The sequence below is a fragment of the Chiroxiphia lanceolata genome, chromosome 27 (genome assembly GCF_009829145.1).
Source record: "Chiroxiphia lanceolata isolate bChiLan1 chromosome 27, bChiLan1.pri, whole genome shotgun sequence".
NCBI lineage: Eukaryota > Metazoa > Chordata > Aves > Passeriformes > Pipridae > Chiroxiphia > Chiroxiphia lanceolata.
In genome coordinates, this window is record NC_045663.1 from 1,047,752 (window position 1) to 1,061,780 (window position 14,029).

Here is a 14,029-nt window from a genome sequence, read left to right on the forward strand (position 1 = left end):
TGCAATGTGGTTAATCCAGTCGGACCCGTAGGAGCCGGCCAGGGGCGGGCGGTGGGTGCTGGGTGCTCCTCGCCCGCCTGCTGCCGCCCTGGAAATCATTAACCAGGGGATAAACCCTGTGGAAAGGTGCCTGACCCCGGAGCAGCCCCCGCCACCGCCCTGCCGCCGCCTTTCACCCGGGGCCAAACTCCCCTCCCGGCCATGCCACGGCGGCCCCGGTGAATCCCGGCACCTGCTCGCCTTGACTTCCAGGGGCAAAGTCTGGCGGGCAGGGCGCGGGGATGGGGTGGGGTGGACCGGGTGCCCCCTGGCACCCCTGACCCCCTGGTGTCCCCACGGGGCACTCCACCTCACGGTGAGGATGCTGGTGCCGTGTGGCGTGGCTGGGAATGCCCACACCGCCTGGAACCGGCGCTGCCAGGACCTTTCTGCCGGTGTCCTTGGCATTCCCAACCCACGTGCCAGGGCTGAGGTTAAGGGAAGGGCAAAGCGAGGCCCTGAGCCTGGAGCAGGGGTGCAGCGGGGGGGGTGTGCGTGACATGGCCATAAACAAAACAACCCCCCTGTTTCTCCTGGCTTTAGGGGTCCCTGCTCACCGGGTACCCACTACTATGGTGCCCTGAAAGGCCCCGATGCCCCAGGGCTGCCGTGGCCATGAAATAACACCTGGCAGAGCCAGCTGGGAACGGGGCCGGGCTCGGGGGGAGGGGTCCGAGTGCGGGCAGGGGGGTCACCCCCACCTGCAGCCAGCCCCGCTTCTCCTTTCTCTTCTGTCAGGCCGTGATTTATGGCCCTTTCCCTGCCGCTCCCCCGCCCCCTCCTCGCCCCCTGCAAAAAATAATAATCCAGGAACAAAGGAGGAAATTGGATCTTGTCCCCCGCGCGGCTCCCGGCCCCGCGCTGGGAGCCGGTTTGTTTTGACGTCGGTGTCCAGTTGGCGAAGGCGTTTGATCTCCGGAGGAATTCCTCCTTCCTCGCGCTGCTCCGCTGCCTCCGCCGCACAAAAGGGCCCCCGGGAGCCGCCGGCGCGTTTCGTGCCGCCCCGGCGCCCCCGGGAAGGGTCCGGCACCGGCGGAGGCCTCGCCGAGGTTTCCGGAGTCGCGGTGGTTGGACCCGGCTCTGGCGTGGGCACGGGGGGCAGCGGTGACCCCCCCTCTGATCCCCACGGCCCGTGGGCAAGGGGATGGCAGAGGAGTTCTTGCCAAAATGTGCGTGGCAGGGCTGGGGTTGCGGCTGTGCCGATGGAGAGCGGGGTACCGGCGGCACTGGAGAGCTGGGTGCCAGCACTGAGGGAGAGGTGGGAACCAGCAGCACTGGAGAGCCTGGTGCCATCCCTGATGGAGAGGTGGGATCCAGCAGCACCAGAGAGCCTGGTGCCATCCCTGATGGAGAGGTGGGATCCAGCAGCACTGCAGAGCTGGATGCCAACACCAGCACCAGCCCAGCCCCAAAACCCCTCATGCCAGTTGTCCCCGCTCTGGGCTGTGGGGTGGCCATTCCCTCTCCCAGGCCCACGTGGGGGCTGCCAGCGGCGGTGCTTCCCGGGGGCTTGGATAGATACCATCCTGTCCCTCTGTCTGTCCCCCCAAGCCCCAGCATAGCCCCACATGGGGATTTGGGGTCAATTCCCTGATTTTCAGCCCTTGTTCAGGCCCTGCTCTGCTCCCATCCCCGTGAGGCTGCAAACCTTGGGTGGGGGTCACCACACACAGGGGCTCTCACCCTCTCTATGCCCCCCATGTCACCCCATGGAGGGGTGGCTGCACCCCCCAGTGCCACGGATTTGCCCCCAGCCCTGTGGAGAGGCTGGGGGTGACCTGACCCCCCTCCTGCTCCACAGAGGGGAAACTGAGGCAGGGAGTGGGACAGAACATCAGCGTGCATGTGGAGCCCCGGCCCGGCCCTAGGGTCAGCAGGACGTGGCAGGGGGGACCCTCTGGGCGGGGTGGGGGCGGTGGCAGGTCCCACCTGCCCTCCCCCTCCTCCTGGCACCCAGGGTCGAGGCCGCCCCGGCTGCCCCGGCCTTTCATGCGGCTCTCGGTGGAGCCTGACCCCGCACAAAGCCCCCGGGAGCCCATTTGAATCTGAAAAGGGGTCTGAGCGCGGAGCCCTGACCTTCAACCTGCGGGTCAGCCCCTCCACACCACCGGCCCCGGCCCACGGGACCCCCCCACCAGCCACGCTCCCCACTGGGGCCGTGCCCAGGGCAGGCAGGGACTGGGAGCAGGGGGCACAGGCAGGAACTGGGAACAGGGGGCACAGGCACGGATTGGGAGCAGGGGGCACAGGCAGGAACTGGGAACAGGGGACACAGGCAGGGACTGGGAACAGGGGGCACAGGCAGGGACTGGGAACAGGGGGCACAGGCACTCCCTGGCTCCGGTATCCGGGTCTGGGCATCCACCCCCTGTGCCAGGCACCAATCAGGGCTCTGCTGCTCCCATTTTGTGCCAGGGCAGCTCCCTGGGGAAGCTGTCCTTTGATCCAGCCCTGCCGCCTCTGGGGACACGGAGGTGACCCCATTTCAGAGAGCAGAGAGGTGGTGGGGGTGGAGGGCACGGGCAGCTCAGGGGGATGAGCTGCATCCCTGCTCCCTGAGTCCCTGCAGCCCTGAATCCCTAAATCCCTGCCTCACTGCATCCCCACATCCCTGCATCCCCACATCCCTGCATCCCCATATCCCTGCATCCCTGAATCCCTACATCCCCACAGCTCTGCAACCCTGAATCCCTGCATCCCCTGCATCTCTGAATCCCTACATCTCCTGCATCCCTGCATCCCCACAGCTCTGCATCCCTGCATAATTGCACTGCTGTGTCCCTGCATCCCCGAATCCCTGCGTCCCTCTCCCAGCGCTCTCCATCACCACGGCTCCAGATGTTGATCCACGGAGCCTTGAACTCCGCTGCAGGATCTCTCCAGGGCGATCCAGGCCTCACTGGAGCCCATCTCCAGCTCCGTGCCTCAGTTTCCCTCCACCCCTCGGCGCATCCAAGCCCTGCCCTGTCCCTGCTCATCCCCCCGAGCCCCACGCTCAGCCCTGCTCCCACCATCCATGCGCTCCCACCATCCATGCGCTCCCTCGTGCAGGGATGGGGGGGCTCAGGATGGTGGGCTGAGCCCCCCCCCAGTCCCCTCGGCAGCCCCCTGGCCCAGCCCGCTCCCGGAGCCCCCCGTGCAGGGCCGGGATGCCCCCGGCGCAGGGTCACCGCTCCTCTTCCTCCTGAATATGGATGGGCCCCGCGCCACGGCCACTGCCGTCACCTTTGATCCCGCGCCAGGGACAACCAAATGGCTTCATCTGCGCCCGGAGACAGCGGGGGGGGGGGACGCCCTTTGTTCCCGGCCCCCCTGGGACGAGCCGAGCCGGGGGTCCCCCAGCTGAGCCCCGTCCGAGCTCAAAACCCCCCCAACGCCAAACCACGAGCATCCACCGTTTATTACGGCGGGGGTACAGCGGGGAGGGGGCTCCGGGGGGGGGTCTCTAGATGCAGGTCTCGCTGCCGGCCGGGCCCTGCTCCAGGGATTGCAGCCTGCGGGCCAGCGCCTGCTCCCGCCGGGAATGTTGCCTGCGCAGGGCTCCCGCCTGCGCCTCCAGGCGCCGCGCCTGGGCCGCCTGCTTGCGCCGGGCACCGCGGTACGCCAGGGCCAGGGCGCTGAGGGGCACGCTCAGCACCCGCCCTGGCACGCGGGGGGCACGGGGGACAGGGGGGCAGGGGAGATATGGGGGACAGAGGGGACACCGGGCACGTGGGGGGCACAGGAGATATGGGGGACAGAGGGGACACTGGGCATGTGAAGGACATGGGGGGGGCACGGGGGATATGGGGGACATAGGGGATATGGGGACCCAGGGGATTTAGGACAACCAGGGGTCATGGGGACCAAGGGGAACCAGGGGACCCAGGGCACTCAGGGGACCCAGGGGACACAGGGGATCCAGGGGATTGAGAAGATCCAGGGGATTCAGGGGACCCAAGGGACATGAGAGATCCAGGACACCCAGGGTGTCCAGGGGACACAGGGCACCCAGGGGACCAAGGGATGGAGGGAACACAGGGCACCCAGGGGACCAAGGGGATCCAGGGGCCATAGGGGACACAAGGGACTGAGGGGACACAGGGCACCCAGGGGATCCAGGGCACCCAAGGGACACAGGACACCGAGCACCCCACGCCCACCCAGCAGAGACGTGGGTGCCCCCTGCCCACCTGTGTGCCTGGAACAGATCCGTGGTGATGGTGACACTCTGTGCCTGCTGTGCTCGGCTGGTGGCACTGCCCTGCTCCAGGGACAGCACCAGCTCCTGTGCCCGGGCACGCAGCTCCTCCGCCCTGGGGACACACACAGCCAGTCCTGCACCGAGCCTGGTGCCCACACAGTGCCCATCCCAGCACGATTCCCAGTGTGGCCCCATGCCCAGCCCCTCACAGTGGCCATCCTGACACTGCTCACACCCTCGAGGTGTCTCACCTGGCTGAGGTGCGGAGCAGCTCTTCCCTCATCCTCTCCGGATCCGGAGGGTTCCGCGGAGCCGCCGCTCCGCCCCGGCCAATCCGGGCATCCTGCAGGGGTTGGGTGTGAGTCCCATCCCTGGGGAGACCCCCAGCCCCGGGGAGGGGGCTCGGAGCCATCCTTACCCCCTCGCTGCTGCTGGAGCTGCTGGAGCTGCTGGGGGGGCGGTGGGTGCCCCCATCCCGCTCCCACTGCAGGTGCTGGAGCACGAGGCGCAGGGCAGCTTCCCGCGGGCCCTGCCCGGCCAGCAGCACCTCCAGGCCCCGCTTCTCCCTCTCCGCCAGCTGCAGCCGCGTCCTCAGCTCAGCCATGGCCTCCTGGCACGGCAGCAGCATCACCACCCTCTGGCTCCACTCCCACGTGGAGGGATCCGGGCGTCGGGCCCCTCAACCCCAAATCCCTCACCTTGAGCATCGCCAGGTCCTGCAGCAGCTCCGCCTTCTCGGGCCTCCTCCAGCCTGGCAGCAGTGCCCTGGCGTCCCGCAGTGCCCTCTCTGCCCGGGCCCGGGCGTCCTGGCCGTGCTGGGTCACCCCGGGGGGGTCCGGGGCGTCCAGCAGAGACCCCTCCATGGCCGCCTGCTCCGCGCGCAGCCGGCGGATGTGCTCCCGCAGGGCCCCCTCCTCCATCCCCCGGGGCGCCGGAGTGCTGTGGGATACGGATGTGCCTGGGGTGGGCACGGGGGTACCCTGGGGAGAGCTGAACACCGTGCCCCCGACCCTCCTCCGGGTACCTCTGTGCCCCGGGGGAGCTGCTGGCCCCACTCTCCTCCCGCCCGTCCGGCTCTGCTGGGCCCAGGAGCTGCGTCCCCTCCGTGGCCGTGGGGCTGGACCCCCATGTGTGCCCCAGGCTTGGCTCCTCCGTGGCTCCTGGGCACGGGACAGGCAGTGTGCGGGCAGGTGCCCCTATGCAGGGCATCCTCCCTCCCCAACAGCCTCCCTGCAGCCCCCCAGCATCCTCCCCGCACCCCTCCAGTGCCCCTCCTTGGAGCAGTGTTCCCGCCCAGCCCTCCTGCATGGTCCCAAATCCCCACACATGCCTCGTGCATCCCTGCAGCCTCCTCGCTGGTCACTCCCCAGTGTCCCCTCAGAATCCTCCCCAGGACCAGCAGCATCGTCCTGGTAACTCCCCAGTATCCTCCCCTGCATCCTCCCCAGCAGCACCAGTATCCTCCCAGCATCCCTCCCGATAACTCCCCAGTATCCCCTTAACAGCCTCCCAGCATCCCCTCTGGCACTCCCAGTATCCCCTCAGTGTCTTCCCCGGCACACCCAGTGTCCCCCCATCATCCTCCCTGACAACTCCCCAGCATCCCCAACACCCCGGAGCCCCCCAAGCTGTCACTCACCCCCGCGGGCACCGTCCTCCCTTCCCACCTTTGCCTGCAGCAGGTCCAGCAGGGCGGCATAAGCGCCTCCACAGCGCTCGCTGCGGGACGAGGGGCTCAGTGTGGCTGTCCCCATCCTGCCACCCGTGCGGGTGCCATCCCCTCCCATCCCATCCCCTCCCATCCCCTCCCTTCCCCTCCCCTCCCATCCCATCCCACCTGCAGCGCAGGGCCAGGCGCAGGGCGGTGCTGCGGGACTCGTGCTGTCCCAGCTCCATGCTCAGCCTTTCCGCCTCGCTCTTGCACTCCTGCAGCGCGGCCGCCAGCTCCCTGTTCACCTCCTGCAGCCGCCCCAGGCACCTGGGCACGGCCGGCACTGTGGTCAGGCCGTGCCAGACCTCGGCTTCCCCACCGGGGAGGGCCCGGCAGCCCCTGGGATGGGGGACCTCACCCCTGCAGCTGCTGCAGCCGCTCCTCCTGCTCCCGGTTGGCACCTGCTGAGGGCTGGGGGGACAGGGGGCTGTGGGGCTGAGAACTGAGGGGCTGCATCCCGTGGGGCTTGATACTGAGGGGCTGCATCCCATGGGACTGGATCCTGAGGGGCTGCACCCCGTGGGGCTGAGCACTGTCCCCGCACCGGGGCAGATCCTGCGGAGGGAACAGGCAGAGCCCAGCACTGGGGCAGGATCCCACCCACCAACCCCCCACCCACCATGTCCCAGCCCCCCTGCACTCACCTGGTGCAGCCTCAGGGGGCTGCTGACCCCGGGGGCGTCACTTCCAGAGCCCCCCGGCTCCTCCAGGCTGGACAGAGCATCCTGCAGGCCCCTCACCTGTGCCGGCCACCGAGCTGAGCCCTGGGGTCGCACCCGGTGCCCCCCGCGTGGTGCCCCCCGCGCCCACCTTGCCCTGCAGACGGTCCCGCTCCCCCCGCAGCGCCCGCAGCACGGCCATGGCCTGTTCCAGCTCCTCGTCCCGGCGCCCCACGGCCGCCCGGAGCGCCGCGTTCCTCGCCAGCGCCGCCGCCACCTCCGCCGGCACCTCCTCGCCCGCCGCCACTGCCGGGCACCGCCGCGTCACCCGCCCGGCCCAGCCCGGTGCCTGGCTCAGCTCCTCCAGGCTCTGGGGGTGCAGAGCCGGTCAGTGGGTGCCCACCCCCTCGGCATCGGGACCGTGGGTGCCAGCAAGCCCCACCTTGGCCGCTCGCGCCCACTCCTCGCCGGGCAGGGGCTGTGCCGGCGGCTGCCGGTGCCGGGAGAAGACGGCGCGTTCCAGGGAGCTCACGGCGTGCTGGAGGTCGGCGAAGAGGTCGGGGCTGTGGGCTGTGGGCGGGGGGCACAGAGGGGGTCAGGGGTGGCATGGCGTGGGGTGAGGTGGCACAGCGCACACGGCACTGAGCGCTCACCTTCCTGCCCGGCGCCGGTGCCGTCGAGGTGCCGCGGTGTGGGGCTGGCAGAGGGGGGACTGGCGGTGCCCTCCCAGCCCTCTTCGCCCTCCCTGCGGGGCGATGAAGGGCAGAGATGAAGGGGGGCCGTGTGGTGGCAGCCCCCGGTGCCCCCTGGGTGCCGGTGCCGGTACCTGCCGGGGCGGCGCTGGAGCCGCTCTGCCCGTCGGTGCAGCCGGGCCACCGTGGCCAGGAGCCCGGCGATGCGCTCCTCGTAGCGCAGGATGTCCTCGGCGTCACCCACCATGTCCTCCTCATCGCCATCCTCATCCTCCTCTTCCTCATCATCCTCATCCCCTTCTTCATCCTCCTCCTCCTCCTCGCCGGGTGGGAGCTGTGGGGGCCGCAGGGACCAGGGGGGTGTGTCCGCCCCCCGGCCAGCTCCAGAGCTGGAAGGGGTGGCACCCACCGGGGTTTCCTGGGATGAGGATGAGTTTTGGCCACCAGCCCATTGGTCTCCGGGCCTGGAATTCCACCCCAGAGCCCGGCACCAGGCCTGTGGCCGGGGGGTACTCGAGGGTGGCACAAGGAGCCCCCTGGCCGTGTGGGATCAGCCCCGGGAAGTGCCCAGCACACCCCACACCCCACTTGCCTTCTCCATCCCGGGCACTTCCTACCCCACGTCCGCTGGTCCTCCCAGTACTTCCCAGTTCCACGCCGGTGCTCCCAGTACGTCCCAGTTCCACACCAGTGGTCCCAGTATGTCCCGGTTCCCCTCTGAGGGTCTCAGCACGTCTCGATTCCACACCCAGGGTCCTGCTACGTCCCAGTCCCACCCTGGGGCTCCGTCACGTCCCAGTTCCACACCGGTGCTCCCAGTACGTCCCAGTTCCACCCTGGGGTTCCAGCACGTCCTGATCCCACGGCCAAGGCTCCGACACCTTCCGGCACGTTCCGGCTGCGCCTCCGGCCGCTGCCCTTGGCCTTCCCCTGTCCTTGTTCCTGCCGAGATTTCCTCTTCCCTGCAGCCTCCTCCATTTAACCCCCGCGCTGCCCTGTGCGGGGGTGAGGGCAGAGCTGTTTCGGGGTGCTCTGCCCCCCAGCACTGCCCCCTCCCCACTCTACCCCCCACCAGCCCCCCCGGGTCCCCTCCTGTGCTCCCAGGCAGGAGGATGCTCCCAGATTCACGCCCTGGAGCATCCCTGGAATTTGGGGGGGGCACCCTGAAACTTTGGGGGTGTGCAGGAGAATTTGGGGTGCTGGGAGGCACTGGGGAGGGGGGGTGGGGATGCAGGGCCAAGAGGGAGCCAGGCCAGGGGTGTTGTGGGCAGTGGGAGGGGTGGAGGATGGTTTTGGGGTGCAAAGGGGGGCTGTGGGGGTGTTTGGGGTGCAGGGTTGGAGGATGAGGATTTGGGGTGCAGAGGGAGGGTGCGGGGGTGCAGGAGGGTGTGCATGAGGCTTTGGGGTGCAGGGGGTGGCTCGTGGGGGTGCACGTGGATATTTGGGGTGCATAGGCATGCACAGGGACATTTGGGGTGGAGGGAGTGGTGCAGAGGGGTGCAGTGGGGTGCGCACGGATATTCGGGGCGCAGGAGGCAGTTGACGGGGATGCACAGGATATTTGGGGTGCAGAGGAGTGCACGTGGATATTTGGGGTGCAGGGGGCAGTCGAAGGGGGTGCATATAGATTTTGGGGTTTGCGTGGGTGCTCATGGTCATTCGTGGAGCGGGGCGCACACGGTTATTTGGGGTGCAGGGGGGTGCACGTGGGTATCTGAGGTTCAGGGGGTCGGGGCGGTGCGGGGGGTCGCGGGGGTCCCGTCCCTGCCCCCCCCCCCCACCGGTGCCCTCCGGACCCCTCGGAACTACAATTCCCGGCAGCCCCCGCGCGGCGCCGCTTCCGCCGGGACGGGGCGGGGCCGGAGCGCGTGAGCGCGGGGAGGGGGCGCGGGGGGCGCCGGAGCGAAGGTGCGGGGGCAGGGGGGGCACCGGGGGGGCGAGGGGCCACGACGGGGGGGGTACACGGGCAGGGGGGGCGTGGGCAGGGGGTTCTCAGAGCGGGGAGTACACGGAAGGGGGGGTGCGTGGGGCAGGGGGTGCGTGGATAAGGGGTGCGTGGGTCGGGGGGGTGCGTGGGGCAGGGGGTGCGCGGGGAAGGGGTTACACGGGGCGAGGGGTGTGCGGGGCAGGGGGAGGGTGGGCAGACGGGCACGGAGTGGGGCGTGCGTGGGGCAGGGGGCGTGGGGAGGTGCCGGGGCAGGGGGTCCGCGGGGGTGGGGGGTGCGTGGGGCGGGGGGTGCGTGGGGCGGGGGGTACGCGGGGTTGGGGGGTGCGTGGGGCAGGGGGTGCGTGGGCAGGGGGTGCACAGAGTGGGGGGCGTTTGAGGGGCAGGGGGTGCATAAAGTGGGGGGCGTTTGGGGTGCAGGGGTTGCGTGGGCAGAGGGAACACGGAGGGAGGACTACGTGGAGCGGGGGGTGCGTGGGCAAGGAGAGGAGTGGGCAGGGGGTGCACAGAGCGGGCAGAGGGTGCCCAGGACCGGGGGCCGGGGCGTTGCGGGGTCCCAGCCGCACCGTGCCCCCCCCCTTCCCCAGCCCCCCGTGATCGCCGTGGGATCCCCGCGGGGTGCGGGATGGACACGTCGGAGCCGGGCAGCGCGGCCGAGGAGGATGAGGAGAAGGCGCCCGAGCCGCGGCCCCGGACCCGCTCGAACCCCGAGGGCGCCGAGGACCGGGCGCTGAGCGCCCAGGCCAGCGTGGGCAACCGCAGCGAGGGCGAGGGCGAGGCCGCCAGCGCCGACCACAGCCCGCAGGGCACCGCCGGCCCCGACGGCACCGCCTGGCCCGGCCCTGCCGCGCCCACCGAGGTGCAGGTGAAGACCCCCCGCGTGAACTGCCCCGAGAAGGTGGTGAGTGGCTGCTGGGGGGGCACTGGGGGTGCTGGGGGAATACTGGGGGAATACTGGGGGTGCTGGGGGAATACTGGGGGATTATCGGGTAAGATGCTGGGGGGATGCTGGGGAGTTGTCAGGGAGGGTGTTGGGGGGATACTGGGGAGTTATTAGAGTATTTTGGGGGATACTGAGGATGTTGTGGGGATATTGGGAAGATGCTGGGGGGATACTGATGATGCTGGGGGGATACTGGTGATGCTGGGGGGATACTGGGGAATTAACAGGGAGGATGCTGGGGATCCCCCCAGCATTCCACTGAGGAATTACCAGGGCAGATGCTGAAGGGATGCATGAGGTGGGTGTGGGGATACTGGAGGATGCAGGAGGGCTGAGCAGGGGTCAGCCCTGACCCCGGGGTGAGGGGCTGGGGGGGGCTCAGTTGTGCCTCCCTCTCCTGCAGATCATCTGCCTGGACCTGGCCGAGGAGATGGCAGTGCCCAAACTGGAGTCCTTCAACGGGTGAGTGTTGGGAGGTGCTCGGGGGGCGCCAGGGGAGGGTTCTGGGACCTGCTGAGCCCCTCTCCCCCCGTGGCAGGTCCAAGACCAACGCGCTGAACATCTCCCAGAAGATGATCGAGATGTTCGTGAGGACCAAGCACAAGATCGACAAGTGCCACGAGTTCGCGCTGGTGGTGGTGAACAACGACGCCACGTGGGTGAGAGGGGGACGGGGACAGGGCAGGGACGGGGCTGGGGACAGGCACAGCTCCGTGCACCCCTCACCCTGCTCCTCTCAGCTCTCAGGGTTCACCTCGGACCCCCGCGAGGTTTGCAGCTGCCTCTACGACCTGGAGACCGTCGTCTGCAAGTCCTTCAGTATCCACCCGCCTGTGGGGCTGGGACGGGGGTCCCTTGGGTGCCAGTGGGGTCCCTTGGGTGCAAACAGGGTCCTTTGAGCATCTGCAGGGACCCTCAAGGCTCCTCCCTGGCATCCCGAGGATCTGGAGGCTGGAGGGGGTCAAATGGAGCTGTTGAGGCCCCCCCCAAGGCAGAGGGGTGACACCAGACCCTCCCCACCCACCAGACCCACGTTTATTGATGTTTTCTCCCCATTTCCAGTGCCCAGTGACATCACCTCCCTCTGGGGGGGCTGCCTGGGTGTCCTGGTGCCAGCCTGGGGTTGGGATGTGCCCAGGGGTGGGCAGGGGGGAGTCCATGTGCCAAGCTTGGTCCTTAACTGGGGTGCAGATCTGGAAGGACTCTTCAACCTGATGTGAGTACGTCTGGGGGGGCTCAGGGGTGCTGGGGGGGCTCAGGGGTGCTGGGTGGGGTCAGTGGGTGCTGGGGCAGTCTGGGGGTGCTGGGTGGGGGGCTCAGAGCTCCCACCTGGCTGCAGATTTCCCGCTTTACACCCCGAGCCTTTAACCCGAAGGGCTCCTGGGGGTGGGCGCTGCTCCCCTGGGACGGTCCCTGAGCTGGGCGTGCCGTGGGGGTCCCTGATCCACCTCCCCCTCCCCTGGCACAGCCAGCAGAAGATCGAGCTGCCGGTGACAGAGAACGTCCAGACCATCCCCCCGCCCTACGTGGTCCGGACCATCCTGGTGTTCGGGCGCCCCGGGTGCCAGCCCCAGTTCTCCATGTCCGAGCACATGAAGGTGAGTCCTGTGGCACCACCTGGGGACAGGGGGGCTGGGAGGGACTGGGGAGGGACAGGAAGCTGAACGTGGGCCAGGAAGGCCAGTGGCATCCTGGCCTGGATCAGGAATAGTGATTCACCAGGGAGGTGATTCTGCCCCTGGACTGGGCACTGGCGAGACCACCCCTGGAGCGCTGTGCCCAGTTCTGGCCCCTCAGTTTAGGAAGGACACTGAGCATGTTCAAAGAAAGGCAACAAAGCTGGAGAAGGGATTAGAGCACAAGTACTGTAAGGAGAAGCTGGGAGGGCTCAGCCTGGAGAGAAGGAGGCTCAGGGGAGACCTCCTCACTCTCTACAACTCCCTGACAGGAGGGTGTAGGTGGGTATTGGTCTCTTCTCTCGGGCCACCAGCAGTAGGACAAGAGGACACAGTCTCAAGCTGTGCCAGGGGAGGTTTAGGTTGGACATTGGGAAGAAACTCTTCAGAGAGAGAGTGATCAACCATTGGAATGGGCTGCCCAGGGAGGGGTTGGAGTCACCATCCCTGGGGGTGTTTAAGATGAGACTGGACGTGCCACTCAGAGCCATGGGCTGGGTGACAGGGTGGGGTTGAGTCATGAGTTGGACTTGATGATCTCAGAGGTCTTTCCCAACCTCGTTGATTCTCTGAGTGCCCCCTCTGTCCCCTCCGGGTGACCTCGGTGGCTCCAGGGTTGTCCCTGGAAAAGCTCCCTGGTTCCCTTGCAGAAGATGCTGCAGTGCCCCTACTTCTTCTTCGACGTGGTTTACATCCACAACGGCCTGGAGGAGAAGGAGGAGGAGACGAGCTGGAAGGTACAGCGGGCAGGGGGGATTTCCTGGGAGACCCTGGGCTCAGCAGGAGCTCTGTGCTCTTGGGAGGGATTGCTCCCTCACCTTGAGTAAGGAATTCTCCATGTCAGAAAGGTGCCAGCCAGAACTAGGTCACACTGGGGGGGGGCCCAACCTACCCCCCACCCTTTCCTTGGGGCTGGTAATCCTGACAAATGGGGGGCTGGTAATGCTGAAAAATGGGGAGGCAGGGAGGGAAGAACAACCCTGAATTCCTGAGGGAGCTCTTTGAGGTCAGCCCGTGGCCTGGGGAGGGGTTTGAGGGGGCTCCTTGGGGCCAGTCTTTGGGCCTGGGGAGGGATTTGAGGGGGCTCTTTGGGGCCAGTCCTTGGGGCTGGGGAGGGGTTTGAAGGGGCTCTTTGAGGCCAATCCCATGGCCTGGGGAGGGGTTTGAGGGGGCTCTTTCAGGCCACCCCCAGGCCTGGTGGTGCTTCAGAGGGAGGCTACCCTGTAAAAAGTAGGATAAAACTCAGGATGATGCAGAACAAGCCCATTCCCGGGGGGATCCCAGCGGGGTTCCCTGACCCTTGGTGGGGGGGAAACCGCCAAGGTCTCCCCATGGCAGGGCCACCCCCTGCCCGCCCTTCCCATGTCCCTGCCGTGCCCTCCCCAGGAGATGTACGGCTTCTTCAGCAGCCTGGACACCAAGGGCACCAACTACAAGTACGAGGTGCCGCTGACGGGGCCGGCGGTGGAGCTGCACAACTGCATGGCCAAGCTGCTGGCACACCCCCTGCAGCGCCCCTTCCAGAGCCACGCGGCCTACGGGCTGCTCGAGGAGGACGAGCCCCCCGAGGTCGAGGCCACCGTCTGAGCCCCTGGGGAGGGGGTGGGGGTGGCTGGGGAGGGGGTGTCGTGGCGTCTCCTGCGGGGTTTTGTTGGGACGGGGAAAGAGAGGTGTTTGCCTGACTGGTGGTGTCGTGGTGCTGCTGCGGGGTCTGGGCTCGGGGTGGGGATTGGGGGTGCGGGGTCACCCCTCCCGGCCCTGTGTGGGTGCTGCTGGGGAAGGGTTTTGGGAGGTGCTGGGTAGAGTTGGTGAGGAGTTCTGGGAGGCACTGGGCAGTGCTCGTTCAGGGCACTGGGAGCGCTGGTGCAGGCACTGGGAGTGCTGGTGCAGGCACTGGTGCAGGCACTGGGAGGCACTGGGAGCACTGGTGCAGGCACCGGGAGGCACTGGGAGCACTGATGCAGGCACTGGGAGTACTGGGAGCACTGGTGCAGGCACTGGGAGTGCTGGTGCAGGTACTGGTGCAGGCACTGGGAGCACTGGTGCAGTCACTGGTGCAATCACTGGGAGCACTGATGCAGGCACTGGGAGCACTGGTGCAGGCACTGGGAGGCACTGGGAGCGCTGGTGCTGGGAGATACCGACGCCGGCCGCTGGGGGGCGCTGAGGGTCAGGGGGCGG

The 14,029-nt window shown here is 68.1% G+C and overlaps 2 protein-coding genes across 3 annotated transcripts; one reads left to right on the forward strand and one right to left on the reverse strand.

Annotated features, from left to right (window-relative positions):
• Positions 1-3,464: 3,464 nt before the first annotated feature.
• Positions 3,465-7,006, reverse strand: USHBP1 (USH1 protein network component harmonin binding protein 1). Its single transcript, XM_032711658.1, has 12 exons — positions 6,996-7,006; positions 6,744-6,960; positions 6,578-6,673; positions 6,292-6,488; positions 6,060-6,200; positions 5,862-5,941; positions 5,247-5,382; positions 4,921-5,161; positions 4,641-4,832; positions 4,474-4,565; positions 4,212-4,334; positions 3,465-3,656 (listed from the first exon to the last, which is right to left on the reverse strand). Exons 1-12 carry the CDS (start codon positions 7,004-7,006, stop codon positions 3,485-3,487), a joined length of 1,698 nt encoding a protein of 565 aa, XP_032567549.1. The 3' UTR covers positions 3,465-3,484.
• Positions 7,007-9,174: 2,168 nt separating this feature from the next.
• On the forward strand, positions 9,175-13,530 carry BABAM1 (BRISC and BRCA1 A complex member 1). Of its 2 annotated transcripts, XM_032711805.1 has the most exons (9): positions 9,175-9,192; positions 9,817-10,130; positions 10,576-10,634; positions 10,711-10,831; positions 10,913-10,991; positions 11,364-11,388; positions 11,641-11,770; positions 12,463-12,585; positions 13,235-13,507. In XM_032711805.1, exons 2-9 carry the CDS (start codon positions 9,855-9,857, stop codon positions 13,433-13,435), a joined length of 1,014 nt encoding a protein of 337 aa, XP_032567696.1. In that variant the 5' UTR covers positions 9,175-9,192; positions 9,817-9,854; the 3' UTR covers positions 13,436-13,507. The 2 variants fall into 2 exon arrangements, with proteins under 2 accessions (XP_032567696.1, XP_032567697.1); XM_032711806.1 differs by lacking the exon at positions 9,175-9,192 and having other exon boundaries at positions 12,499-12,585; positions 13,235-13,530.
• The last annotated feature ends 499 nt before the right edge of the window (positions 13,531-14,029 follow it).